Source organism: Hakea prostrata, chromosome 9 (assembly GCF_041222555.1).
Source record: "Hakea prostrata isolate BN-2017 chromosome 9, UWA_Hpros_2, whole genome shotgun sequence".
NCBI lineage: Eukaryota > Viridiplantae > Streptophyta > Magnoliopsida > Proteales > Proteaceae > Hakea > Hakea prostrata.
The window spans coordinates 9,618,429-9,644,973 of NC_142608.1; the positions used below are offsets into that span (position 1 = coordinate 9,618,429).

General features: G+C 38.8%; 3 protein-coding genes and 1 pseudogene across 4 annotated transcripts; 1 reads left to right on the forward strand and 3 right to left on the reverse strand.

The window, feature by feature from the left end:
- Window positions 1–1,146: 1,146 nt before the first annotated feature.
- On the reverse strand, window positions 1,147–2,678 carry LOC149004558 (mitogen-activated protein kinase kinase kinase 20 pseudogene; annotated as a pseudogene).
- A 4,484-nt stretch (window positions 2,679–7,162) lies between these two features.
- On the reverse strand, window positions 7,163–12,497 carry THE1 (protein kinase family protein). Its single transcript, XM_089168298.1, has 2 exons — window positions 12,420–12,497; window positions 7,163–12,312 (listed from the first exon to the last, which is right to left on the reverse strand). Exon 2 carries the CDS (start codon window positions 11,741–11,743, stop codon window positions 9,203–9,205), a length of 2,541 nt encoding a protein of 846 aa, XP_089024424.1. The 5' UTR covers window positions 11,744–12,312; window positions 12,420–12,497; the 3' UTR covers window positions 7,163–9,202.
- Window positions 12,498–21,128: 8,631 nt separating this feature from the next.
- On the forward strand, window positions 21,129–24,185 carry BFN1 (bifunctional nuclease i). Of its 2 annotated transcripts, none has more exons than XM_089168390.1 (9): window positions 21,129–21,418; window positions 21,893–22,073; window positions 22,182–22,310; window positions 22,423–22,478; window positions 22,597–22,680; window positions 22,844–22,939; window positions 23,042–23,106; window positions 23,194–23,267; window positions 23,360–24,185. In XM_089168390.1, exons 1-9 carry the CDS (start codon window positions 21,278–21,280, stop codon window positions 23,512–23,514), a joined length of 981 nt encoding a protein of 326 aa, XP_089024516.1. In that variant the 5' UTR covers window positions 21,129–21,277; the 3' UTR covers window positions 23,515–24,185. The 2 variants fall into 2 exon arrangements, with proteins under 2 accessions (XP_089024516.1, XP_089024517.1); XM_089168391.1 differs by having other exon boundaries at window positions 21,131–21,418; window positions 22,182–22,289; window positions 23,360–24,184.
- Window positions 24,186–24,914: 729 nt separating this feature from the next.
- On the reverse strand, window positions 24,915–25,896 carry LOC149004561 (uncharacterized). Its single transcript, XM_089135534.1, has one exon. It carries the CDS (start codon window positions 25,799–25,801, stop codon window positions 25,595–25,597), a length of 207 nt encoding a protein of 68 aa, XP_088991660.1. The 5' UTR covers window positions 25,802–25,896; the 3' UTR covers window positions 24,915–25,594.
- Between the last annotated feature and the right edge of the window lie 649 nt (window positions 25,897–26,545).

The window sequence follows — 26,545 nt, forward strand, 5'->3', positions numbered from 1 at the left end:
AAAAGACATTTGGAACATGCCCTATTCCATTTTCTGGCCATTTCAGCACAGCTTGCACAGGGCTTCATCAAGTTATCCTTTCTAGCTTCTGTCCGGTGGCATGTGAATTTTTTTTAGGTGGTTGGGGGGGGGGGTGTTAAATGGATGAGAAGAATCCACAATGTATGCTAACTAGTTTAGTATGAGTGGAACTGGCCTTAGGGCAGCTGTTCCAGACATTTCATATCCATATCATGTGGACATTAACTACTGATAGACTGATTGCTATCAAATGATTAATGATGATGGAAGAATAACATAAACAAAATAAAAGTATTTGCAGAAACTGTTGCATTAAACAATGAAAATCAAGTGTTTACGTGCATGTATGAACACTCGAGACTGTACCATCTGAACCCTCATGAACTGGATTAAACAAGGATTCTATCAGTATAAAAATCTATACCAAGATTACAATCTCCTAAAAACAATGAACCAAAAGGAACTAAATAATTGAAAAAAGACTTGTCGTTTGTAAAAGTCACAATCACTCTCTACAATCAGTTCCTTCTTGAACATGATACTTTTCTTTGTACACCATCAGTTCCACTAGAATACCAAAAATATGGCATTCAATGTCAAGAAGCTGTGGCAAATCTTTAATTCCTTGTAGTAATTGGAGCTTCTGACACTGGATTCAATCTGCCATTCTCAGTAGAAGGCTCATCAGAGCCAATGATCTTCCTCTGCTTTTGACGTCCCACCACAGATTTTTTTATCTTTACTCCAAGATAATTGAACCTTTGTATCAGTGGGAAATCCTAGAGTGGGAGTTTGTTGAACACCCTCTTTCGAGTAGTCAGAAACATTTGGAACATGCTGTATTCCATTTTCTGGTCATTTAAGCGCAGCTTGTGCAGGGCTTCTATCAAGTTGTCCTTGCTAGCCTCTGTCTGGTGAGCGTGTGATTTATTTTTATTTTTTTGGAGGGGGGGGGGGGAGGTGTTAAAGGGATGAGAAGAATCCACAATACATGTTAACTAGTTTAATGTGTGGAACCAGAATTAGGGTAGCGGTTGTAGACATTTCATATCCATATTATGTAGGCATTAACTACAGATAGACTAACTCGCTATTAAATGATTAATGATGATGGAAGAATAACATAAACAGAATAAAAGTATTTGCAGAAAATGTTGCATTAAACAATGAAATCAACTGTTTACATACATGTATGAACGCTAGAGACTATAGCATATGAATCCTCATTGACTTGATTAAACAAGGATTCTATCAGTACAAAAATCTGTACCAAAATTACAATCTTCTAAAAACAATGGAACCAAAGGAAACTAAATAATTGAGGGTAAAAAAAAAATTGCCGTTTGTAAAAGTCACAACCGCTCTCTACAATCAGTTCCTTCTGGAACTTGATACTTTTCTTTGTACACAGTCAGGTACACTAAAAATACCAAAAGTATGACATTCAGATGTCAAGAAGCAGTGGCAAATCTTCAATCCCTTGTAACAATTGGAGCTTCTGACACTGGCTTCAATCTGCCATTGCCAGTAGAAGGCTCATCAGGGCCAGTTACCCTCCTTCGCTTTTGATGTCCCACTGCAGAATTTTTAACATTACTCCGAGATAATTGAACCTTTGTATCAGTGGGAAATCCTGGAGCGGGAGTCTGTTGAACAGCCTCTTTGGTGTAGTCAGAAACATCTGACACGAATGGGTGACGTAAAAGCATGGCGGCTGTCCATCTAAACATACTGGTCCTCACAAAACACCTCTTCAAGAAATCCTTCCCTTCTTTCGACATCTTACTTGGGGTTTCAGGCAATTCATCGCTGGATCCGATCAGAGAAAAAAGCTCATCAATATCCATGTCCGACCGGCAATTCCAGGCAGGTTTTCCACTAATCATCTCAGACACGACACAACCGAGAGCCCATAAATCAGATGGGGCTTCCTGTTCGTTATGTGCAACAGATTCCGGAGACATATAAAGAGGGGTTCCTCTCAAACTCGAACAACGGCAATCATTCTTCCTCTTCCTCTGTTCTTTCCTAATATTTCTCGTGGAACCAAAATCGGCAATCTTCGCAATATAATCATTACTTCCAGTTTCAACAGAAGAAGACTTGGGAAGCACGAGCAGAATATTCTGGGGCTTGATATCGCAATGAACGTAACCACGATCATGAAGGAAGTGAAGACCCTGAAGAATCGAGCGCGTGTAGCGCCTAACCTCGTCTTCAGGCAATCCATCAGGGGAATTCTCAATCCGGGAAGCTAAGGTACCTCCAGAAGCATACTCCAGCAAGACATTATAGGTTAGCTCACCGTCATTTTCTGTAGTCAGCTCATCGCCGTAGCAGCGCACAATGTAAGGACATCCTCCGATCCTGGTGAGTATCTCCCTTTCCTTCTGAAGCGCTACGGAGCGCGATGCCGCAGCCGATTTCACAGCCATTAATGGTGGAAGATGGCTTGGACTCTCGTTTGTTATTGCCACAGATACAGTGCTGTAGCTCCCTCGAGCAATGGTATCACCTCTCATCCACATTCCTCCATGACTCCTACGCTCCATCATGAAATTGAAGTGCTCAGAAAAATCAAAATGCTAGGGTTAGGGCTTTCTCTTTCTCACAACGAAGAACTAAAAGGGTTAGTTTCGCAGCAAGGAAGCATTTGTGTTAACATATCACGTTTGTTCTGTCAAAAATAATGTTAATTTATAGGTAAAACGCAAGCCGCCGAGACGGAGTCCGAGTCCGCGATGGCGAAAAAGCAACCGCGTTCGAAATTGAATGTCTTTAACCAATGACTAACGAACTCTCTCCTACATTGCATGAATCCCGCCTTCCTGTAACGCCGGTGCAGCGTGAACTTCAATCAGACGTCTACAAATCAACGTCTGATTGATCATAGGATTTGTTGTCTTTACCAGCAAATAAAGCAATTGAGTTGGCTTAGTTGGCAAAGATACTTTACTTTTTACCTCCTCTATAAAGGATCCACATATAACATAACTAATATGTGAATGATAAATGTAGGAATTTATCTCATGTCCATTTCTAACAAAGAAATGAACCATTCATTTCTTTGTAAATGTGTAACATGTGTCCCAACACCATATCAATAGTTGAAATCCATTTATAAATCACATCAATAGGAGTCCTTCGAACATTTTCTCGTCAATGGAATAGTATGTATTCCTCTATCGTCTTTCCACCACACAATATAGTTCTATATGACCCATCTTTATTGTGTGCTGGAAAAACATAAAGGGGAACATACATTTCTCCCCTCATGGAGAAGTGACCCAAACTCATGTGGATGTGGAATCCATAAACGTACTACATGAAATTATACCAGGAAAATCATATTTACATGGTTCGGTTATACCTGTATCTACTAGAGCAATGAAACTTATTCACCGTAAGACTGTATACTGCTTGGATTTAGAACTAAAAGCAACCCTACTCCAAATCAAATATCCCTACACATCCTCTCTCAACTCATACCATCAACCTAGAAGAGAATATGAAACTAATACCCCACTCAATTAGGCTCACTTTCAATTCCTAAATGCCCATTTGAGCTCTAGACTCACTCACCTGCTCTTAGTTGCTTGAGTGTGTCCTAAACCCTTATCTCTCACCTCTATTTACAGGATGCAAGGGTGGCTTGTAAACTCCGACTTCCAATCTACATTTATTTTTTGGGTAAAAAACAATCTTATTCAAAGCGGGTTCAAAGCGAGCGGGAGGTGGGGTAAACATAGCTCCACCAACCACTCAGTGGCAATCAGCCATTCTTTCCGGCCTGAAACTAAAAAGACCTTCCTGGCTAAGAGATTTGCAATTACATTAAAACTCCTAGGGATATAGACAAGGATAAAGTGCACAAAGTTATCCATTAAATAACGGATATCTTGGATCTGCAATCTACATTTTCCTTATACACTTAGGTTGTGGAGAAACTTTCCTCCTCTTCTTCATTCTTCAGCAATAAATGCTGTTTGTTTGCAAATTTAATTACAAGGTGTGAAATCAACTTAGCCGTTTTCTATAAGAACTTCCTCCTTGTCTTCTATTCATATATTCAAGTCCCTTAAATGGGAGACAAGAGTTGGCCTACCTCCATGTGAAGGAAGAAAGAACAAACATTTTGACTACAAGTATAACTAGTTATGAAAGAGATGATGTGGCCAAATGAAGTCTCAGTATTGGAATACTCACACCCAACATTGGGTTATTACTTCGGTAACTTATAGTATTTGCTATTTGATTTTCTGTTATGATAGTGTCGGCTTTCTGGGGATTTAAGTCATTATTAATTCATGCAAAGATCATTAATTTCCTCTCCGTGTCTAACAATTTTGCTGTCGGCAATCATCTTAAAAATATTTGGTATGAGAATCCAGTGACCAGTGCTTAAATGCATGTATCTATCTCACATGCATAACTAATAGATTATCTGGTTTCTGTCTTCCTAGGAGTCCCTGCTGAAATAGATCTTCAATTGGATTTGTTTTGGCTTTTCATCGACCAATATGGCCACCATGATCCTTCAAGCCATGGATCCCATCAGATACTTTTGCAAAGAAGAACCATCGAAGCATCTAACAATCTCTGTGTGGCCATGGAGAGATCTGTTTGTCTCATTCCATATGGAACAGACAGACTGGGCAGAAGAATAGCATGGTTACAGGACAATGTAGACAGAAAGCAAATGCAGGTTACATGAAAATATTCTATCAACTCTTACTGATCAAGAAAAGGATTAACAAAATATGAGTTCTCAAAAACTACTTGAAAGAGAAAAAGGGTTGTCAGTTGCCATTTCCAAGCTCTGATGAAGATCCCACAAAAGCATTTTACGATATCCGTGATCCAAATAAGCCCATGTAACCTCTTCAGAGTTCGAACACCCGAGTTGCATTTGCCGATACTGATAACCAAGAATACAGTGAAAGCCCAGTTTTCAGATTCTACAGGACTTTAGTATTCATTGCTACATGTTTTGATTTTATCGCACCTCTATTGACAGAAATCCAAGCAGGTAATGTTACACCATAGAGGCTCACCTGTACCATAACTGTTAGAGCAAATGCTCTCTAAGTATGTTTGGTGCCATCCCCATTCCCCACGCCCCAGATTGTAGCCATTGACCTAAATCAAATGCTACCTGCCGAACTAATAACTCTCACAGATGTGACGCAGTGGAGAAACAAGATTTTGTTGAACTCATTCTCAGTTTCTCACTCTTCAGTTTTCCCTTCTTTTTTTTCACTGTTCTCAAGAGATCATACATTACTGGGATGATGACCCAGGGCCTGGAACTTGTGGTATTGGTTTTCACATCTCCATTCTAACTAGCAATTACAACTTTGTACAATATCAAAGTCACAAGTTGGTTCTCCTGCACCACATTTTTGTTCCTGGTATAACCCAATTCCTCTTAGATATGACACACTCAATAATGATCATTGACACCAGACAAAAAAATTGATGTTTATTCCTTCTTGATATGTTCTCAACACACTTTCCTTCAATAATTATCAACAGCACGAAAAATGTAGGATATTTCCTATTGCTTCTGTAACAAAGTTTCCATTTTCGACACAAGAAACAAGAAAATTTTCCACAACAAAAACCCAAAATTGTATCAGGTCATGTGCTATTATAGAAAATGGATTAACACCAACCCTACTGTGTAAAAGGGAAGGGGGAATTTCCTTCTGAAGTGGCATCCAACAATCAAAACCTACAAGCCAGTTAACCTGGTGAGATGATCATTTATTACAGGCAACAAAGGATGGAAATTTCGGTTGGACGATGAGAAGCTAAATCTTTCAACCATTTTGTTGGAGTTGTTCAGACATTTTAAAGGGTCTTTTTGGTATCATGCTACCGACATAAAAATGTTCTTGCAGGTGTTTGATATCATTTGTGAAAGTTTTTATTTAAAATAAAGCAGTACACTAGAAAAAACTATAAAAGGAACATCACTCATTAATCTATAATGGCCAAAAATCATTTATGTGGAAAATTCAACGAGCATATATGCTTATAAAGTCCAGTCGGGGGGTCGGGGCAGTTGATTCATTTTCTTCCTTAATGAGAAAAGCTATCCTGAATCTTCCAACCCTCTTCTGCTTATTCCTCCTGCTCCTGCTGCAACCACCCTTCCCAACCCCTTCCTGCAACCCAAACCACACAATCCTCACCCTGCTGGTATCCCTTCCCTGCTACCCTAGAAAAGTCAAGACAGGCAGGTAGGTAGAAAATCCATACATACTCCAATGAATACTTTATGAAGCTAGAAATTTTACATTTTCCAAAGAAAAACTAGTGCTAGAATTCATCTTCATTTTCCTATGCTGATTTACAAATAGGCATTGTGTTTGAATCAAATTTCAGGTTGTGGACAATAGTTCTGGTCCATTTACTTTCACTGCAGTGCAGTGAGCTACCTTTCCAATGTAGACTGAGATCTTTCCCTATTCAGTGTTCCATATCTTCTTTGAGCACTACTAGGAGATATGGAGAACAGTGTTGTATCAACCTGGCAATTTCTCTTGGTGTGTTCTCTGCAACCAACCTTGGGTGTCCTCATTATCCTAATGAATCTTTGTATAATTCAGTCTACTGGGCATAGGTTCCATTCTAAAACCATGTGAGCTTCACTTGAACACATTGCTTCTGCAAATGCTGTTCAAGCAAGAGTATCTTCACCATATTGCTAGCCTTTTTTGAAGCATAATTATATTTGCAAGACTACTCTGTTTCACCCGTAACTTCCCTCTCACCCCACCTGCCCCTCTTCTTCTTCTTCTTCTTCTTCTTCTTCTTCTTCTTCTTATCTTCACCAAATTTCTAGCCTTTTTTGAAGCATAATTATATTTGCAAGACTACTCTGTTCACCCGTAACCCCCTCACCCCCCTGCCCCTCTTCTTCTTCTTCTTCTTCTTCTTCTTCTTCTTCTTCTCTTCCCTATTTCGCCTTTTTGGCTTTTTGCGCTCTCTGTTTCCCCCCCCCCCCCCCCCCCCCCCCCCCCCCCCTCTTCTTCCAGATATCCCCTCACCCCCTGCTGCAACCCAAATCATTGCAGCCACCCCTACCCAACACACCACGAACCAAAACTGCCCCAGATAGAATAGGAGTTGCAGCTGGCCTACAATTAGAAGGAATCATAGTCTCCTTTCGAGAGCGACCATGAGGGTTCCATTCAGGGCCCACATGATGATAGTATCTTCCAATCTCTCATTGGTTGTAGTGTGCAATAGTGTTCTTACCACCTCGTACGAGATCCTCTCTCCTATTAGTAAGCATTTTAAAGTGAAAAAGAAGTTAATTCTCTACAAAACTATTCTCATCCTATAATCAATCATGTTTAGTAGTTACCATACAGTTTTAATTGTTATTTTTAGATGAAAAATATGGCACTAAAGATTGCTTAATAAACCAAAAAAAAAAAATTAAGAAATTACCAGAGAGACCTTAAGGAAGCCTCTAGAAGCAAGAATGCAATAAACAAGGAATGCAAATACTAGAACTGTTGCAGGTTGTAGAATCCTGTACTAAGGAGGTGGGGATTTGATAATCACTATATAGCTAGAATATTCCAAGCAACTGTATCTGGGACAAGTGTCCATACTGAATAGATTCTTTGTAGAGATGGAGGGCCATAAATAAAGGTGGTTAAAATTGACTAAGGGCATCCACTAGTCAAGCATTGTATCCAAACTGTGATGCAATATTGCTTTCATTGTCTCACATTCACATAGGTGTTCCTTAAATTATCTTGTCAAGTCTCTCAAGGAGAGAAGGCTGGCTTAGTGCATGAAGAGTGCTAAGTGCAGGCATGGTTGTGACTAAGGCCATGACAATTTGCTCTGTTTTGTGACAGTATAAGTTTTGTGTTGTTTTTGACAGTGGGTTTCTGTCATCAAGGTTAATTAATCTAATTAGTTATGCATGTATGTCACAATAAACAATCATGTCAGATGGAAGGTCTAACCCATTCAAGACTTTGAATTCTATTTAATTATATGATTTTTCTTTCTCTTTCTCTCATGGCAAATAATAGCTAGTAATTAGTTTCACTCTTTTTATCGTTACTAGTATGGAAATCAGACCTAAACACTCTTCCTCCCCCAAAAACAAAAAAAGAGATTCAACAGAAGTATACAACTAATTTTTGCTGGCCATGACTAAAGCCATTTTTGTGGTTCCACCAAGGGAGAACCAAAATCTGGAATTGCCAAGTCAGACTGGTTGGTTCTAGCTATAAGGCAGTATGACATAATTGTAAAGGCTGGTCGATTCTCTTAATAATCCACCAATACTATTTTTCTGGCCTGAAATTGAAACCAAATAGGAGGCCGTTGCCAGAACAGATGGTTCTATAAGGTTAATTTACATAATTCTGAGTTAACAGAAGTCAATTAAAATCCAGAAGACATATTTTAGTCCCTGAAATATACAACAGAACCACCTAGCTTTATCCGAGTTCCAAAATAAAAGGGGTCAGCTACATGGATCCTTCCAAAACAAAGTTGGGCTGGGGTCATCGCGAAGGGAAAAGAACTCAGACTTGACAAATATCTGACCTTCGACAAACCTATGTTCGGTCTGTATAATTCCCTCTTGATAGTTGATGACTTTCTAAAATCGAACCTTGTCAGAATGCTAGTTCTTTTTTGTGCCAGAACCATAGAAAGTCACAGTTCTTATTAAAATACAGTAAAACCAGAAGATCAAAGTTTGACAGTGTGATGTCCACTTTGCAAGGATTGTGGCAGTGGGGGTGAACTGTTCTCTATTTCCCTTCTATCATTGTGAATACAGGATTTACACAGTAAATGACTAAATGTATGTAGGAAATGAAAGGCACACATAGAAAACAAAATAAATTTCAAAGCAAACAAAAGAAAATAATAAAAATCTTATATAGTAACTTTGCCATGATTTCAAATGAATTTTCAGGTGCTTTTAATGAGTTATATTACAAACTGAAACACACCATCCGTGGAAATCAAGATATAAAGAAAAAAAGGAAACAGATAGGGAGAAACCTATTAATTGATGGAGCAAAATTCTCGATCCCTCCACAGATTGGAAACAGGCAAGGAAGACCAATTTTTGTTTCAGAGGTTTCACGGCTTTTCTCCATCCCTCCAAAATCACAAAAATTGTTTTTCTCCATTTTTATCTTCCCCTAGGGTTTACTAGTTGAGAGAAGACTGCACTAGTAGCAGCATCTTCTGCATCATCATCAGTACCCGAGTTCACCCCATCAATCATACTTACACTGTGATCAAATGGATCAAGTGGTGTCATTGGAATACTTGGAATGTGATTTGTGCTATTATCTTCAGGCTCATTGAGTGCTGATGTGGTTTCCTCCAGCTGGAGAGCGTACTCAAGGTTCCACAAGACGTCTCCCATTGAAGGCCTGTCGACCCCCTGTTCAGCCAAACACTTCTCAGCTGTCTCACCAAACTTCTTAAGGGATGCTGCATTCACCTTCCCTACCAAAGTTGGGTCCATGATCTGGTCCAACATGCCTTTCTTCTGCCAGCTCATTGCCCACTCTGCTATGTTGACCTGTTCTCTGGGAAGCACAGGATTGAGAGCAGGTCTGCTGCAGAGGACTTCCATCAAAACCACTCCAAACGAGTACACATCCGACTTCTCAGTAAGCTGCTGCCTTCTGAAGTATTCAGGGTCAAGGTATCCGAAACTACCTTTTACAGCAGTGCTTACGTGGGTCTGATCCAAAGATGGGCCTGTCTTTGAGAGGCCAAAATCAGCTACTTTGGCTACAAAGTTTTCATCTAATAAAATGTTGGTGGTCTTCACATCTCGGTGTATTATGCTTTGAGCTGCACCAGTGTGGAGATAATGCAGCCCCCTAGCAGCTCCAATGCAAATCTCAAGCCTTTGCTTCCATGAAAGAGATGGGAGGTCTGTCCCATATAGATGGCTCCGTAGGGGTCCATTTGCCATGTACTCATAAACCAGTATCATCTCTGATCGTTCATCACAGTAGCCAATTAGAGAGACAAGGTGGCGATGACGAAGCTTGGACAACATCTCAATTTCAGTACGGAACTCGGCAAGACCTTGCTCAGATCTTGGGTTCCCTCTCTTGACAGCCACTGCTGTCCCATCTTCAAATGTCCCTTTATAGACCTTCCCAAAACCGCCTACCCCAAGAAGCAAGCTCTCATCGAACTTATTAGTTGCATCCATGATCTCCTGGAACATGAAGATTCGGCCAAGGTTTGAGGAAGCCAATGATATGCAGCTAGCTGTTCCACTCTTCTGGGAGGTTGTGGAGCCCTTGGTCATGGTTTGAGAGTTTCCGTATAGGGGTAATGGCAGCCAAGGATGCCCTTGGTGAGTGGCCTTTGACCTACGAGCAACCAAGCAGCAGTAAAACAAAAGTATCAAGCCTATAGCAGACAAAGTTCCCACAACTGATCCAACTATAATTTCTATCATCCTCTTATTTGAGGATGATTTGGGCAACAGATCCTTAACAGAAGTCATCCCATCCAAGCTTCCAGCGTCATTACTGATCTTCATGATTTCTAATCCATTCAAAATTGCACCAGCACTATCCGCCATTGAGTCTGGACCCACACTAACAGTTAAACTACCTGAATTGTTTGAGGAGTTGGAGACGAAATCCTTGTAATAAGGTGTAGCCAACTGGCCAGTCATGGATGAGAGATCCAGGCTGCTGATGGCAATATCAGAGTTGATATAAGCATTGAACACGAGGCTATTCAGAGCCTTGCTCACAACGTCACAGAAGTGTAACCGGATGAAATACATGAAATTAGGATCCACAGTTAAGACCCAGGTCACATTGAAGTTCACCATTGGAACATTTGCATCTCCCATAGTCTCAGCAGTGGCATAAACCCAGTTTGGTGCAGTATCAGGTGTCACTGACATTGGATATGAGATCGTTGATGGGTTAACCGATTCATTCACGGCAGAGCTATTTACATGGAGGTACTTCCTGTCATTCTCCCAAATTCTTCCAAGGGTATCATTCTGAGGAGTGAGCAAAGGGCCTCCCATGTTCAATCGGAAAACAGTCTCAAGGGCAAGATCAGAAAGGCCACTAAAGGGATAAGAAGGGTATAGATCAAGTGCCTGGTCAGGAATCAAATCATCAGGGACGGAGACAACTTCAATGGCATTAACAAATGTGATAGAGTTGTTCCATGGGATAAAGGTCAGGGTCAACGTATCAGAGGTCACATTGACAGCATACTCCTTGAACAAAAAGGAACCGTCATAGCTCTTGAAGGTGAAGTTATTCAATAGCACAAAATTGTCTGTGACTACAGTTATTGGAGCAGATGCTAGGTTTCGGCCAGAATCAGGAAGAGGGTAAAAATAGAGACGTACCCAGTGACGACCCTCTTGCTGGATTTTAAATGTATAGGAAGCTGGAGAAGTGAAAACTCGAGCAGACTGATACACTGGAGATGGCACACTAGAACTGGAAATAGCAGCGACGCTATCTCTTTGACCCTTCAATTCGACAGAGGCTTGCACTGAATCTGGAACAAAAGTCCGACCTTGGAAGGTAACATTTTGTGGAGAACCACAGGCAACCAAGTAGTTATCAGCAGGAACAAATGCAGCAAAGGAGCTTTGAAGGCCAAACGTAACAAAAGCAACAGAAAGAACCAAAGACAGCCACCCCGCCGTTTCCATCTCCACCATTACCAGTAAATCAAATCTTCAGGACCCTATAAAGATTCTTCAGAAAACCAAACTCTTCAACAACCCAAAACCTTTACCTCAATCCATAAGCCGCAGAATTCATATCCAGAGCTCAAAGAAGTAGAAAACCTTTGTTTTCAAGGGCACCAAACTCTCAGGTACCCAAGTGCCCAGAGTCCCAGACAACATAATTTGCAGATGTCGACTACTTCAAGTCCAGTGTAACCATAAATTCTCAGAAATCCAGATCTATGTGCATAAATAACAAAGACAGAGGGCTCCAGCAGGAGATAACAAAGAAAGGAAACAAAATCGGAGACTATCAAATAAAAGACACCAATGAGAGACTAGTTTCGAATTATTTGGAAAACCTTACCGATCTATGGGACTTACACAGCAATGTGAACATTTGAGCGAGTGTGGATGACTAAAAAGGAAAACCCAGTTGTTTTTGACACCGAATGCCACCCATGATACTGAGAGACTCTTCCCTTGATGCTTCACTGCAATTCAATCAACCTTTCCAGCCTGTAGATTAGGCTGTCATTAACAGAGAAGCAGAGGACCCACTACAGCAAAAAGAGGAATTCAAAATCAAAATGTAGACTTAAATCATCAGATTCTATTTTGTTTTCGATACCCGAATCTTAGAACAGCTATGAGTATAAAAACATACATGAAAAAAAATAAAACAGCTCCCATGAAAGTTCTTTTCTGCAACTGAAGCTCAGAGCTCTTTTGTTTTACGTTTAATTTTAACCCTTAAATGGATATCTAAGATTCTAATAGACTAATATCTAATCTTTTGTCTTTAAGAATGGAAGTCACGGTTGCTCTGGTGGGACCAATGGTCTCCTGGGCCCTCTTTTTACGCGGCTCAACCAGAGTGTCAGGAAGGGAACGGCGCAAGGCCGCAAGCAGACAGAAATTAAACGAAAAGCATAGGACCGCGGTTTGACGGCGTTAGGATTGGCAGGGATAAATTGTAAAGTTAAAATGACACGTCAACTTCTATAGATTTATTGGACAAAAATGCCCATAAGCCATTGAGCCTATTGGTACGACCAAAAGCCATTGCACTTTTTACTGTTGCTTTTATGATTACCTCGATGATGGTGTTTCCATGGATCCAAGAAGTGAAGAACAAACACAAAACTACAAAAAGCCAAAGTAACCAAACATTATTATGAGATACAAGAATTTGGGTTCGCGTTGGGATCTGATGGCGTTATGTTTTCATCGAGATGGAATCTCCATCACCTTCTAAATGGGAAATAAAATACTTTAAAATGTGTTAGGATTAGAACGATCAAGGAAGAAAGAGACAGATTTTACTCTAATTCACCTTAATGTAAGACTACGTTCAGTATTAAATTTTTCACTATATTCAATATTTTATTACAAGATAATATACATAAGCATTTAGAAACCCTAAACAACAACTATTCATGGGCCTAAGTCCAACTGTAAAGAAACTCCGAGGCCCACAGAAACATGAACATTCTAAAGACTATGGGGGCCTGTGTCCATCTGCAACACAATCATAAGTATGAGCCATACTCAACAAGATAATACAATATTCCGTTTCAGTAAGTAGAAGATACCATTTTCATTTATTTTCTTAACTAATAATATATTTCATATTCTTGAGTGATTAAATTTCGATATCTTGAGTCAGGAGATGACTCATCCCACTCTGTTAAAGGGAAAAAAGAATCATGTACTTAGTTAAATTGTATAAAGTTTGAAGAAGTTTATTTTCATGTGGTCCATCACGAGTAACATGGTAATTCAAAGTGGTAGGAAAAGGGGTTAAAGTCAAACAGTATACTTAATTTGCATAATAATTTATCAGCTCACATTGGGAATAATAGTGAAGACAGAATCTGCTCACTAGCTATCATGTCTACCCAGAAAAATTAAACAAATAATTAATAATGTCCACATTAAGATTAATTTAATCAGCTCGACAAATCCTATTATTGATTCCATTTGACATGCTGTGCTTAATCTGTTCTTAATTAATCACCAAACCACTTCCATTCTATTTATGGGGTTGGCATTCTCGTACATATAGTAATGTTAGGTGGAATAATTTATATAAATTATTTGGAAGAGAAAATGTATTTGTATTATTAGTTATTACCCAAAATTCTGCATTATTAGATAATCCAGTTGTCAATGCTGGGTGGTGGGGTAGTTAAGAGCGTGACTTCTTTATTATATAGAGTTATAGTGTGGTTGGTGTAGGGGAAAATCCTTTTTCATCATTTGATTCTCGTTGGTTCAATAACGACCCGAACCAAATTCGAACCGAATTATTAAAGACCTCATCATATTCGCACAATAATATTCCAATCAGAGGGTGATATGATCTAGTACGGGAAAGCAAGGAATCGACCTCGAGGGTAAGTTTGGCAATTAAATATTAAAGGGACAGTTTTGCTAATCGGCGTGATGGGGCCCAGCTTAACGGTGTTATGGTTATCCGTTACCGTTAGGTCTAAAGACAAGTAGACAACTAGGCGCAGAGTTTTCCCAAGTGAGATGTTGTAGTGGGGAAGCGAGAAAGAGAATATCGAGCCAAACCGAACGTTGACGTCGAAAGTCGCCATCAAGATTATGAGTTGTTCATGTTCAATAGATAGATGGATCCAATGGAAGCACATGGGCAGGAACACGAACGTCTCTATCGGTGGTTTTAATTATTTATTATTTTTTGTTTTTTCAGGCACTGACGTACGTTACTTTCAAACACCTACCGACCTACGCTTATAACGAAAATATAATTGATGTTTCTGTGTTTGTCGAGTTGGAATCGCGATTCGCGAGTTTTTATTTGTTCTTTCATTTTCACGCATTCTATTTCTCCGTGATTACAGCCTTTACGTGCGTCAATTAACCGGCAAAAGATCTCTACAGTCAAATCGGCTCCGTCCATTCATTCGCTTTGACGTGAGTCTTTTTATTGTTCATTTGAGGGTACTTCAGTCAAATCAAAAGCCTAGTATCTCTTCTCTTCTCTTCTCTTCTTCTTTGTTGGAAACTAGAGGGTGGATTAGCGAGACAAGACAAAACGATATGAACAAAAGAAATCACGTTACCACGTGGGTGACGTTCGCATTTCTGCACCGACTTTTCTGTCTTCTGTCGTCACATCCCTCCACGATCTATATAAATTTTTGTATTTTTAGGAGAATTAGCTAATGACATTAATTAAAGAGGAGTTTACATACGAGGTCATAGAGGGTAATACGCTCAGCCAACCTGTGTAGAAGAATATTACAATCAAAGATCACCTCCCCTCGCACAAAAAAAAATCCAGTAAAAAAATCTGTACAAGTATTAACCTCCCAAAAATGATATTCAAAATTTAGACGCCATTATTTGATGTCTTCCACAATGTCTACTACATTCCATAGGATTGAGGACTTTCTCAACACCATCACCATTACTGTGGCTGAGTTTGAACAGATAATCACACGAGAATGTGCAACTGGACAACTTGTAATAGCCTCTTTCTAATAGCCTGCAGTTCCATTAGAAGAATATTGTCCTCCACCAAGGAACCGGAAATAGCAAAAAATACATCGACCTGAATCCTTGCCTATAGTGCCATAGCCGCCCATCTCATCCTCACAGAACCATTACAACAAATTGACATCCACCCTAGAGGTGGTTTCTTCCAAGGCATTGCACAAGACTTTTTAAAAGTAAAACTAACCCTAATTTTCCATCGATGTAATAAGCTTTTGGAGATGGCATCGTCAAGAATCGAAAGTTGTAGATTAAAAAAAATATTTTCTTCTGGTGTCGACAACCACTTGATGCAACACTTTCTTAGGACATACAATAGTTCCGTTGAATATTCTTGAGTTTCTTTCTTCCTAAATCTAATAAATTAAAGCACTCAAGCTGAATTTCCAAACTATGATTGAATTTCCTTTGAATTTGGAAATTATCCAATTGTGCTCCGCTAGTCCCCTGCCAAGAATTCTGCTCATGAAATCAGAGACCATTTATAGTAAGGAAATCACGCCACATGATCTAGATTTCAAACTCTACAAAATCTTAACTGTTGATCGAGTTTTGTTGAGCCCAAAATCTTGATCGAGATCCTAATCCGACGGCTCAAATTGTATCACTTAACAAAAGCAAAATCCAATTTTTTGGAATTGCTTTTCTGTTGTTTGGTGCTCAAGTCGTCTGAACCAGGTTCGGGTCTGGCCCGACCTGGTTTTTGAATAGGGATGGTTTGATTTTGACCCACAGGGCCAAACATAGAGCATGTTCTTGTTTGTTTTTTGTGAGGGTGGTGGTTTTTTTTCTCTTTTGAGTCAAGAAAGTTGGTGGTCCTTATCAAATCAGAAAGGTATCTTATTAGCTAGCAACCAACGCTTTCCTTACTCGCATCTTTACAGATAACCAACGAAGCTTGAAACCAATATCTAACTAACCACCCATCAGTCTCTCGCCTGGCAACAACGCAAGATCCATTGAATTTGATGGCAACTCTGTCTCTCGTAAAATTGTAATCTCTTTGGCTACTTGAGCGATTGGGCCCTGTTGGACTGTGACAGCAAAAGGGCCCACATCATCTTGCCATGTTTGAGAGGCCCAATATCATTCTGTAATGCAACGATGGAGTTTGTGGGCCCACAGAAATACAAACAACACAGGAAAACTATCCTGAACCTCAAGTAGGGTTGTCTTCAATTTTGGACACTATGGGCACGGTATTTGTGATGGGTTGGCAGGGGTATAAATGGATAATCGAAATTTTGTTTCCGAATTTGTATCTGCATCCGTTTAGCAGTATTCGAATCCGTTCGATTAATAATAGGATGCGGCTATAGTATACTCTTTTTTTACCGATTATTATTCATCCGATTAAATTATCTGATTAAGTTACTTATTTGGATTTATTTTTATAAATATTTACTTGAGATATGTGACTATTTTTCTAGGTTTTCTACTAAAATAACTACCAAAGTTACTAAATTCTTATATTTCAAACTTAACTTCGCAAACAAAAGGATAAAGATATCAATAGGTAGTCAAAAATTTATATTCAATTTGTATTCATACCCATTCAAAAGAATCTACTTAAGAAAAGAATTATTTGATTATCATCCAAATCCGACTAAATTTGTCCGAAAACTGATAGGATGGTATTCGAATCCATCTGAATATAATAGGATGTAGATATGGTATTACCACTATCCGATCCGAATCCAATCTGCTTACACCCCAATGGGTTGGTGACCACTTGTTTTTGATAGAAAAAAATATGTAGATAGTAGAGTGGTCTCTCAAACTGACTAGGGATCAGTTAATCATCAAACTTTGCATATGCATAAAAATACAATTTAAAAATTCGATGGTGTGTGATTAAAGATTTTTGCATACGCGTGAAAATATAATTTAAAATTTAATGGTGTGAAATTAAATTTTTTTTATTTTTTTTGGTTGCCAACCCTGGTTTCCAAGGCTTTACCTTGACTAATCCAGTGTTCGACTCGGGTCACACACCTGGCTGTAGTGGGTGAGTCTCCAGCTTTTATGCATGTACAAAATAGGATAATGCAAAATTTAGACACACCATGTGGCTTTTATGAGTAGCTAGAATAAATGTGTCAATTGCATACCGAAATCGTTAAATCATATCGAATCGCACAATACAAGTCTAAAAATTCGAACTGTATGATGTCAACCGAATTTCTTGATACGGTTCCGGTTTTAGGTACTCATACCGTTGACATGTACCGAAACCGTACCGAATTGGAACCGTACCAAATTAAGGGATATAAATTGTAATTTTACAATTAAAACACTTTACCTTTACTCTATTCCTAATTCCCTATTTCAGTTTTTTGTTTCATCATTCGCTCATCTTTTTAAATTTACTTGTTTTGTCTTTATAAATTAAATTTACTGGCTTTATGTCTATTAATTTCAAATTCTATTGATTGGTTGATCACAATTTCATCAGGATCTTAATGAACTAATAACAATAGTGGCATAAGTTCATTCGTACCAAGATTGTACCGCACTAAATACCGTATGTAAACCGTTTTCCCGTACTAATTTAATAACGAAACCATACCGTTTTTTTAAATACCGAAACTGTACCGTATCGTTTAAATTCGGTATGTACGGTTCTAGTTTTCGGTATTCAAAATTGGTACCGTACCGAAACCGTACCAAATTACCGAAACCATACAGATTGACACCCTTAAGGTAGAAAAACTAGACGCGTAGAGTTCGGATCAACGACACTGATTGTGCTCCCCAGACGTTTCCAGACACACTATGGGTCTCACCCTTCTTAATTTATTTTTATTTTTTTTGGAATAATATGAAAAGAATTCAAATGAGAAACAATTAGGGAAATGATGAAGAATCATTCTTAGCATGCGTAATAGTTTTGTTCAATTTTCTTGTGTTGGTTTGTATCCATACAGAATCCGGTGGAGTAGCCTCTTCACTACATCAATTAATTTGATCAAGCTTTTTACTTATTAACCTATTCCTGTGAGTTATTTCTTTGACCTGATTATTAATTATTTACTTACATCTCATTAATAATATGTATCCTCTATATTGGACCAGGCAACTTACGGCTTCCAGAATCCAGAAAATAAAATCACAGCAAGAAAATAACAAGAATAGAAAGGAAAGACACAATGATTGTTCACAGAGTTTGGCCAAACTTGGCCAACTTCTCCAGCAATGCAGTATGGAAAACCCTGCAATCTTATATCAAAATGTTCATCAACGCGTGAACAAGAAAAAACAAGAACAAGTGTAGCTGGTGCTGTTCAAAATTTAATTCACAACTCAGTACGGCATGCTGTAGAAAAGGTTCAATATCTGAACTCGCTGTAAGATAGCTGTGTTCCTAACAATGCTTCAACTTCTTATGATAGCTAGCAGAGCCTCCTTGCATAGTTAAATTGGTTTTTGAAAAGACTAAGGTGATTTTTTTGAAGGAAGATTGAGAGACAACATCTACAGAGGGCTCAGATGAGTCACATAGGGTGAAATCTTTGATAGTTGAGTGAGAGACAATTGAGGAGAAAAATAGATATTACTAAATTGGAAATGGAAATGTGAAATTCAAGCAAAACACAGAGGTTAGATATCCTTCGGTAGGGAAGAGATGAGAACTGAGATTGTTAAGGGCTTAACTCCAGATAAACAAATTGGATTAAAACTATGTGATTTGACAACATTAATGGAAAAGATTGAACATCTAGAGTTGTGGTGGGCAACATTACTCAGACAGAATTGAAGAAGGAAATGTAACTGTAGACAATGGTATAGAATGAGATGACTCTGCTCTATTATATTATCCAGTAACTTTTAACTCCCATCTGATCTCAATCGTTTCTCAGAAACTCTTGGACAATTTCTTTGGAAGAAGCAACATTTTAGAACATTTTTCTGTAAGAGGTCTCTGTTCTATTATCTAGTTTAAATCCAAGTTTTTCAACCATGAGAAATAATTGAAAACTATGAATATAACGCATTTGGCACCATTTGTGCTGACAAAAAAAAATCTTATCCCTTCCTCTTTAATTTTTTCTTATATTATAAAACAAGGGATTTGAAGAGAACACACTTCTGTAGAAAAAAAAAATTAAAGGAAGGAGATAAAAAAAACCTAACATTCAACCTTCACAACACAATATAATGTAAATCCTATCACAAACAAAACAAAAGCAAAACAAACAAGATCAAAATGAGTGAAATAATAATTAATCAATAGATTTTATGAGGAAAAATTACCTTATAATGACAAATCTATTGTCGGACTTGAGAAATCTCCCGTCACTAAGGAGCTTCATTCTTGCTAAAGCGACATTAGGGTTTGAGAGTGCATGAGAAGTGAAAAAAAAAGAAAAAAAACATGATTTTTCATAAATTAAAAAATGCATTGGCCATTGTACCCTTTCTTGATTTGAAAATTTTAAGTGAACATGCACATAAATGAGGAGAATGAAATTTTCACCAGTATTGTATTCCGTTATAGATATTTATTCTATTATAAGTTTTGGAGATTCTTTTATTACTTCAAATAAAAATAAAACTGAGAATAGATGCCAAACACTTTAAAATAATGAAAATTATCAATAATTATTAAGTCGTCCTTATCATTCCCTAACTAGCTGAAAGATTCTCTACCTTCAATTCGAATTCAAAAAATCTAAGAAATCTTTCTTCCATGTGTCAGTTTATCATTTAATCAATCTTATTTCCACTTTGTTTTTTTTGTGGGTTTGAAATTTCCACTTTGTTAGTCTCTGTCTGAGACAAAGAGATCATTAATTCTTTCCATATTTGAGGTTTCTATGATTTTGGATCTGCTAACAAATTGAATAAGAGCAAATAAAGGAGAGGCCATATATATTGACAAGGAAAGTTTCCAACCAAAGAAGAAAATTGAAGGGCTCATGTGTTACGGAACATTGCATTCAGAGCTAACTCTCATTGTAAAACCTTCCTGGCAAGTTCAGATGAGCTTGTTCTTTAATTTGCTATTCCACTTGAGTAGGTTAGTTACCTGCATGTGGCATTGCTTGCGGCATATACCTGCCTATCATTATGTGGCGTAGACAGATTAAAATAGAACAGTTCAAGTGAACAAGTCACCTAAAGAAGCAATGAGCAGAATGAGTTGCAGAAGACCCAAAGAAGTTAATTCGAGATCACCCAGATGGGATACGAATGGACTTGGTTCTCATCCTCATATGAGAAGATGAGACCCAATAATTACTAACATCTATCTGTTCTTTTGACGATTTATTATTGCTTGTTTTAGAAGTGAAGACTTGAAGTCATTCTTACCTTCTAAATAAAATATTTGAATGTCTTGTTGGACACTTGATGTGGGAAATTCATTTATCTTGTTTTCATGACTCAACAGCAGCAAAAGCATATTAAAAATGGATTCACACCTAATAGCAGAGGTGACAAAGTGTGAAGTAGTCCCCCCTAACTGTGTGAACATGTCTTCACAATATAGATTAGCATTGTGGGTTTTCTTTTCCTCATTGAATAATGAAAGGTACACGAGTTTTGGGTGTTCACTTAGCTCGTATAGGTCATAAATCTAGTGTTATTATTATAAGAAAAGTCATCTCAGAAGCCAGATACCCACTGGGTAGTTAGGTAGAGAGAGAGAGATATCCGTGGCCGGCCAGATCAGTGAAGACTTCCCAACACGCCAGCTTCATGGACATATGTAATTGAAGTGTTAAGATTCTTCCAAGGAAAGAAGAAAGTAAATTCAATTGGTTACCATTTTTATTTAATTTGGCATTCACGTTCTCTCAATCTGGTATATGCTTGGTATATGCCCAAGGTCTCTTCTGACTTCTGGGTCACGCATAACACAAAGAAGATGAAACTTACACTCAATGAGAACTTGTTAACATCTGTGTATATATTGGGTTCGGATGAGTTCAATTCGTTTCTCTTCTGTTCCTGAGTCAATAGCAGTGATCATAAAGACCTAAAGAGTGTCAATTGATGGAGAAAAAAATGGGTTTGAAGGTGTCAAGTTTCTCTGTTCTCTTTTTTGTTTTGTCTTCTGGGTTCCTTTTCTTTTCCATACCTGGAGCCCAGGCATGGAGCAAAGAGGGCCATATAATGACGTGCCGCATTGCACAGGTAGGCTTGTTTGCCACTTGTAAAATTTTGATAGGAATTGGGGGTTGGGACCTACTTTTGATTGGGTACGAGCTATGTGATTTTCTTTGATCAGAGGAATTTAGTTTGAGTTTCAAAAATCTTAGAAGATTTAATTGCTCTGCTAACTGGGTTAGAGGTCTCAATGTGTTCAAGGTTTTTTTTTTGGGTCAACTGTTCAAAGTTTTCAAGTATCATAATGTTTAAACTCCATTATGAATTAAATTTTCTGATACCCAGAATGATAAATCAATAGCAATATTTTATGATATCATTTACTAGATTTGATCTCCCTCTTAAGACTTGAATTTGCAAAGGTAAAGGTTTAGAAATCCAACCAGATTTCAACCCTGTTTTTCTTCCTAGTCTTATTCTGTTCTTGAGATGAATTGAATTATCTGATTATGATTCCTCCCATGTTAAGGTCAGACTAAATTTCTGTTAAAATGCGTGTAGTCTCTTCTAGATTCAGCAGCAGCAGAGGTTGTTCATCATTTACTACCTGAATACGTTAATGGAGACTTATCAGCTTTGTGTGTTTGGCCGGACCAAATTCGTCACTGGTACAAATACCGATGGTCTAGCCCACTTCACTTCATTGATACTCCTGATGAAGCTTGCTCCTTTGATTATGACAGTGAGTTTTTCCTTTTCTGCAATTAAAAATTTACCCAGTTCTCATAAATTCTCGTTCTCGTTATTTTATAATCATAACCATCTTCTTGCATACGTATGAATTACATAGGGGATTGTCACGACCCAAAGGGAGTGAAGGACATGTGTGTTGCTGGTGCTGTTTTTAATTACACAACTCAATTGTCACACTACAAAGAAGGATCAGCTGATCGTCGTCGTAAGGAAGCCCAACCTGCTTGTAATTGAGCTTTAGCTTCTTGTGATAGCAGCAGAGCTCTGCTTCTAATGGTACTTTAAGCTCTTGGGGTACTTATAGCTAATTATTTACTGTTCTTGAATTTCTTATCCAGATAATATGACTGAAGCCTTGTTATTCTTGTCACATTTCATGGGGGATGTTCATCAGGTATATACAATCTATATATGATAGCTAGGTCTCTTCATTGTTTGCTTGTGATTTCCATTCTTTTTTGAGGTCTGGGTAATTCTTAAAATCGTTTGTTTTGTCTGTACGTGTTTTTCAGCCAATGCATGTTGGATTCACAAGTGATGAGGGTGGGAATTCCATTGATCTACGCTGGTATAGGCACAAGTCTAACCTGCACCATGTGAGTGCTTGCTAAGAACTGATCAATGGTTACAGAACAGCTGTTAATTTCTACAGTGGACTCTTTCTCCTTCCCAACATCACTCTTTTAGCTCAGATTGATCATCTAGCTGATAGAGTTTATAAATTCAAATTTCTTAATCTCTCTTTGATTCACTGTGTAGGTCTGGGACAGAGAGATCATTCTTAGTGCTGAAAAGTTATTCTATGACAAGGACTTGGATCTCTTCCAGGAAGATATACAGAAGAACTTCACAGATGTAAAAACTAAGCAACAAGCTGTATTTTCAATTAAGAAAAGCAGAAAGTTTTCCCTTGAGTGTCAGATATGCTTACCTAATTTTGAATTTGGTTTGTTACAGGGAATCTGGGCGGATGACCTTTCATCTTGGACAAACTGTGATGATCTCTCGGCTTGTCCAACCAAGTAGGAATAGTCTCTCTCTCCTTTTCTTCTTCTTCTTCTCCTCCTCTGTGAAGATCCACAGGTTCTCAATTTTGTCATGTGTTACAGATGGGCAAAAGAGAGCATAGACTTGGCATGCAAATGGGGTTACAAGGGAATTACGGCTGGTGAAACTTTATCTGGTAAGATAACCTCAAGACATTATAAAGCTTTGACAAAATTAAAGTTTTCAATATATTTTGTGATACTAAATTGTTAAGTTGGGTCTTTGCAGATGAGTATTTCAACTCAAGATTTCCAATAATTGCCAAACGAATAGCACAAGGTGGAGTGAGGTTATCCATGATTTTGAACAAGGTGTTTGGGCATCAACCAAACCATCACCACCACTACAACCTGCGGGATGAAGATCTTCTGGCAACAACTTGAGTGTATATCACTAATCTCAACAGCAATTTCCTTCTGCAATGTATTCTTTTAATTATGTTAGCATGCCATGTGGCAAATGTTGTAGGGCTAACCAGGATTAATCCATCCACCTAGCAGGAATTCAGGATATAAATAACTTTCTTCTTTTCCCCTGTTTCTGGAGTTCCATTCTGATTGTAGCCATTATTAATTGGATGAGTTGGGTCATAGATGAAATAGAAGTGATGTTGATAATAATGAATTGAAGTGAGAACACCCTGTTGTGAGGAAGGTTGTACTTATTTATTATTTGGTTGATCTGAATTCTAGACCTTCCATACCCACACAACCATCATAATGGCCGTGGACAAAGGAGTGTGCCTCAATTAATTTTCGTTTTATTTAGGATTCTACGAATGAATGAAGACTCTTCAAATGGCAAACCAGAAGCTTGGAAGAGGAATGGGAACCTCACTAATGTCTTCTATCTTCACCCAACATAAATGCTTACAGCTAGCTTTTGTTCGGCTTTCTTTGTTAAGGAGTGGGGACTCTCAGAGGGCTTGGATTCTCTCCATCGATATTGATACTTCACCACAGAGTTCATACCCCCATTGATGGTAGGAGATTTGACTCGAATGCTTAAATGTCAGTCTCAACACAGCTTGCATGCCTTGGTAACCAAGTTTCACAGTCAAACAAATGAAACCCAGTCGTCTCAACGGTTGGGATTTGGTGTCTTGTATTTTGCGTGTTTATATAATTATGGGGCCGGGGGCCGCCCCCGGCCCTGGCCCTTTTTTGTGTTCCCCCCCCCCCCTCCCCCCTTTTCCCCGTGTTGGGCGCCTTGCGCGGCTTTTGCCCGCCCGCTGTCTCCCCCCTGGTCGGCTTTTCCTTTCTCCTCCCTTCTCTTGTTCTTCTTTCTCTTGTGGGGGGGGTTTCTTGTCTCTCCTTTCGGCCCTCTTCTTCTCTCTCTTCTCCGCCTTTTCTTTCTCTGCCGGGTTTTCCTTTTTGTGGTCCCTCTCCCTTGCCTCCCCTTCCGTTCGGTTTGGGTTGGGTTGGGGGTCTTTGTTTTTTTTCCCGTTGGCTTCCGCTTTTGTCCTTTTGTTTTCCCGGGGCGGCGTTCGTTTTTGGTTGCCCTCGGGGGTCCGAGTTTGCTTCTTGTTGCAATTTAATGGGCTATGAGAAATAGGATTTTAGATTTTGCTATAAAGAGTGAAAATAATTTGGTGAATTAAACCCTATTGAGGTTGGGGAATTCAATTTTTGGATGGGCTGGGGCAACCAAAGGGTAGTGAGGTTTTGAGGATTATTGAATCTGTTTTTGGCAATTTTACCCAACCACAATAAATTCTTAATAGGTGTGTTTTGTTTGTGTTCTTCGTATCCAACAACACTACCTAGTTAGTCTAGCCAATTCAGATGGAAGCATGAGTAATTGATATCTTACCAAAACTAAAACTGAATTCAGGAACTGTTGAGAGGCTTTTAACTGAAGCAGATTTGCCAGCCAACCACCCAAGCTAATAAGCATGAACTACCCATGATTCAACTAATAAAATGAATATGGCAGAGTCGCTGAAAGCATTAAAAACATGACACCATATTACCAGCGGTTTGGGTTTTCTCCGCTACAAATTTTGATGAGCCAGTAACGCACGGCACCAGCATGGGCACCAGCACCAGCACAAGCACCGCCTCTGTGTAGTTAATTAATGCAACTGTCCCACCTAACAGACCCTGCGCGTCAACGCTTTAACGCCTTTCTTCTAATTCCCAACTCCAACCAGTATGGACTCCATGATCAGTGCTTCCATGTTTTTGACTTTTCTGTCTTTAAATTCATGCACCATTGACAAATGGGCAATGGATGTTGTCGATCGTCATTTAACTTGTTTGATCAACACCAAGTTAAAACTAGAAATGAACTCCAGGAGCTCGAGAATGCATAAATTAACTTCATTAATATCTCAACTGTCACAGAATCAGATCAGTATTACATAATACAAATAAGTTAATAGCTAATATAATTCGTCTAAAATATTTGGAAAAGAGTAGAAGGAAATGATATTAGAGATCATTTTTGTTTCTCCTAAAAATTTCAACCATAGGACTTAAGAATGGCTCCACAAAATGTGCAGATGATAGCTTTCCAATATCTTCTGTGGAAAGGAACGTAACAGAATCTGGTGGAAGTCTTCATATCTGCAACACTTGCTCCTCCGCCGCACCTCGAACATATCCCTGCCGCCGGCTTGCTGCTCTTCACCTTCCGCCTCTGATCCACCAAGAAACAAAACACCACCATCTCTCACCTCCCACTTCACCTTCTTTCACTCTCTGCTCTTCTTCTGTTCTTTCTCCACTTTAAAAGTTTTCAAACTTCCTTCTCTGTTCCTTGCTTTCTTCCTCACTCCTCTCTTGACTCTGAAGCTCTGCTTTCTCTGCTCATGTCGTTTATATAGAGAGAAGACACGAGCTAATAATGGTCGAGAGAGTACTTCCTTCGGTGTCTAAACCGTTAGATGAATGCCACGTGGACACATTACTTTTAGCCCATCTGCACATATCGTGATTGCCAATGTACATACATTTACGGGCCAAACCGAAGTGGCCCACCCGAGCAGAAGAACCGGGTTTGAATGTGACACGAGAATATGTAACATCAAGGAAGTGTCAGGGTCAAATACCGTACGAGCTGGAATGTCAGTTAGGTCCTCGTTCGACCCTTGGTTAATGTTACAAGCCCACAGTAATGAATGAGAATTTCTAGGGGCATTAATGATACGACAGGGTTCAACTGTCAATCCGGTTTAAAACTGGGAAATGGTTCCAGATTATTCCCGACCGGTTCTGGTCGGTTCTGATTAATCCTGGTCTTAACTCTTAAGGTCAATGAAAAGATAACAATTTTCATGGGCGGTCAGCATCATGGGCAGTTTATGTTAATGTAAAATGACCAAAACACCCATATAATGTGAAATATGAAGAAAGAAACAGGTGGGAAAGATAAAAGGACGATAAAGGACATCCTAGTTGGGAAGGTAAACAT

What these genes read in the sequence shown, in the direction of transcription:
- THE1 (XM_089168298.1), bottom strand. Translation starts at nt 11,743, where the DNA reads ATGGTGGAGATGGAAACGGCGGGGTGGCTGTCTTTGGTTCTTTCTGTT.
- BFN1 (XM_089168390.1), top strand. Translation starts at nt 21,278, where the DNA reads ATGGAGAAAAAAATGGGTTTGAAGGTGTCAAGTTTCTCTGTTCTCTTT. An exon ending in TTGCTCCTTTGATTATGACA is followed by an intron (nt 22,074 to 22,181) that starts GTGAGTTTTTCC and finishes TGAATTACATAG; the next exon opens with GGGATTGTCACGACCCAAAG. An exon ending in TACAGAAGAACTTCACAGAT is followed by an intron (nt 22,940 to 23,041) that starts GTAAAAACTAAG and finishes GGTTTGTTACAG; the next exon opens with GGAATCTGGGCGGATGACCT.
- LOC149004561 (XM_089135534.1), bottom strand. Translation starts at nt 25,801, where the DNA reads ATGGTGGTGTTTTGTTTCTTGGTGGATCAGAGGCGGAAGGTGAAGAGC.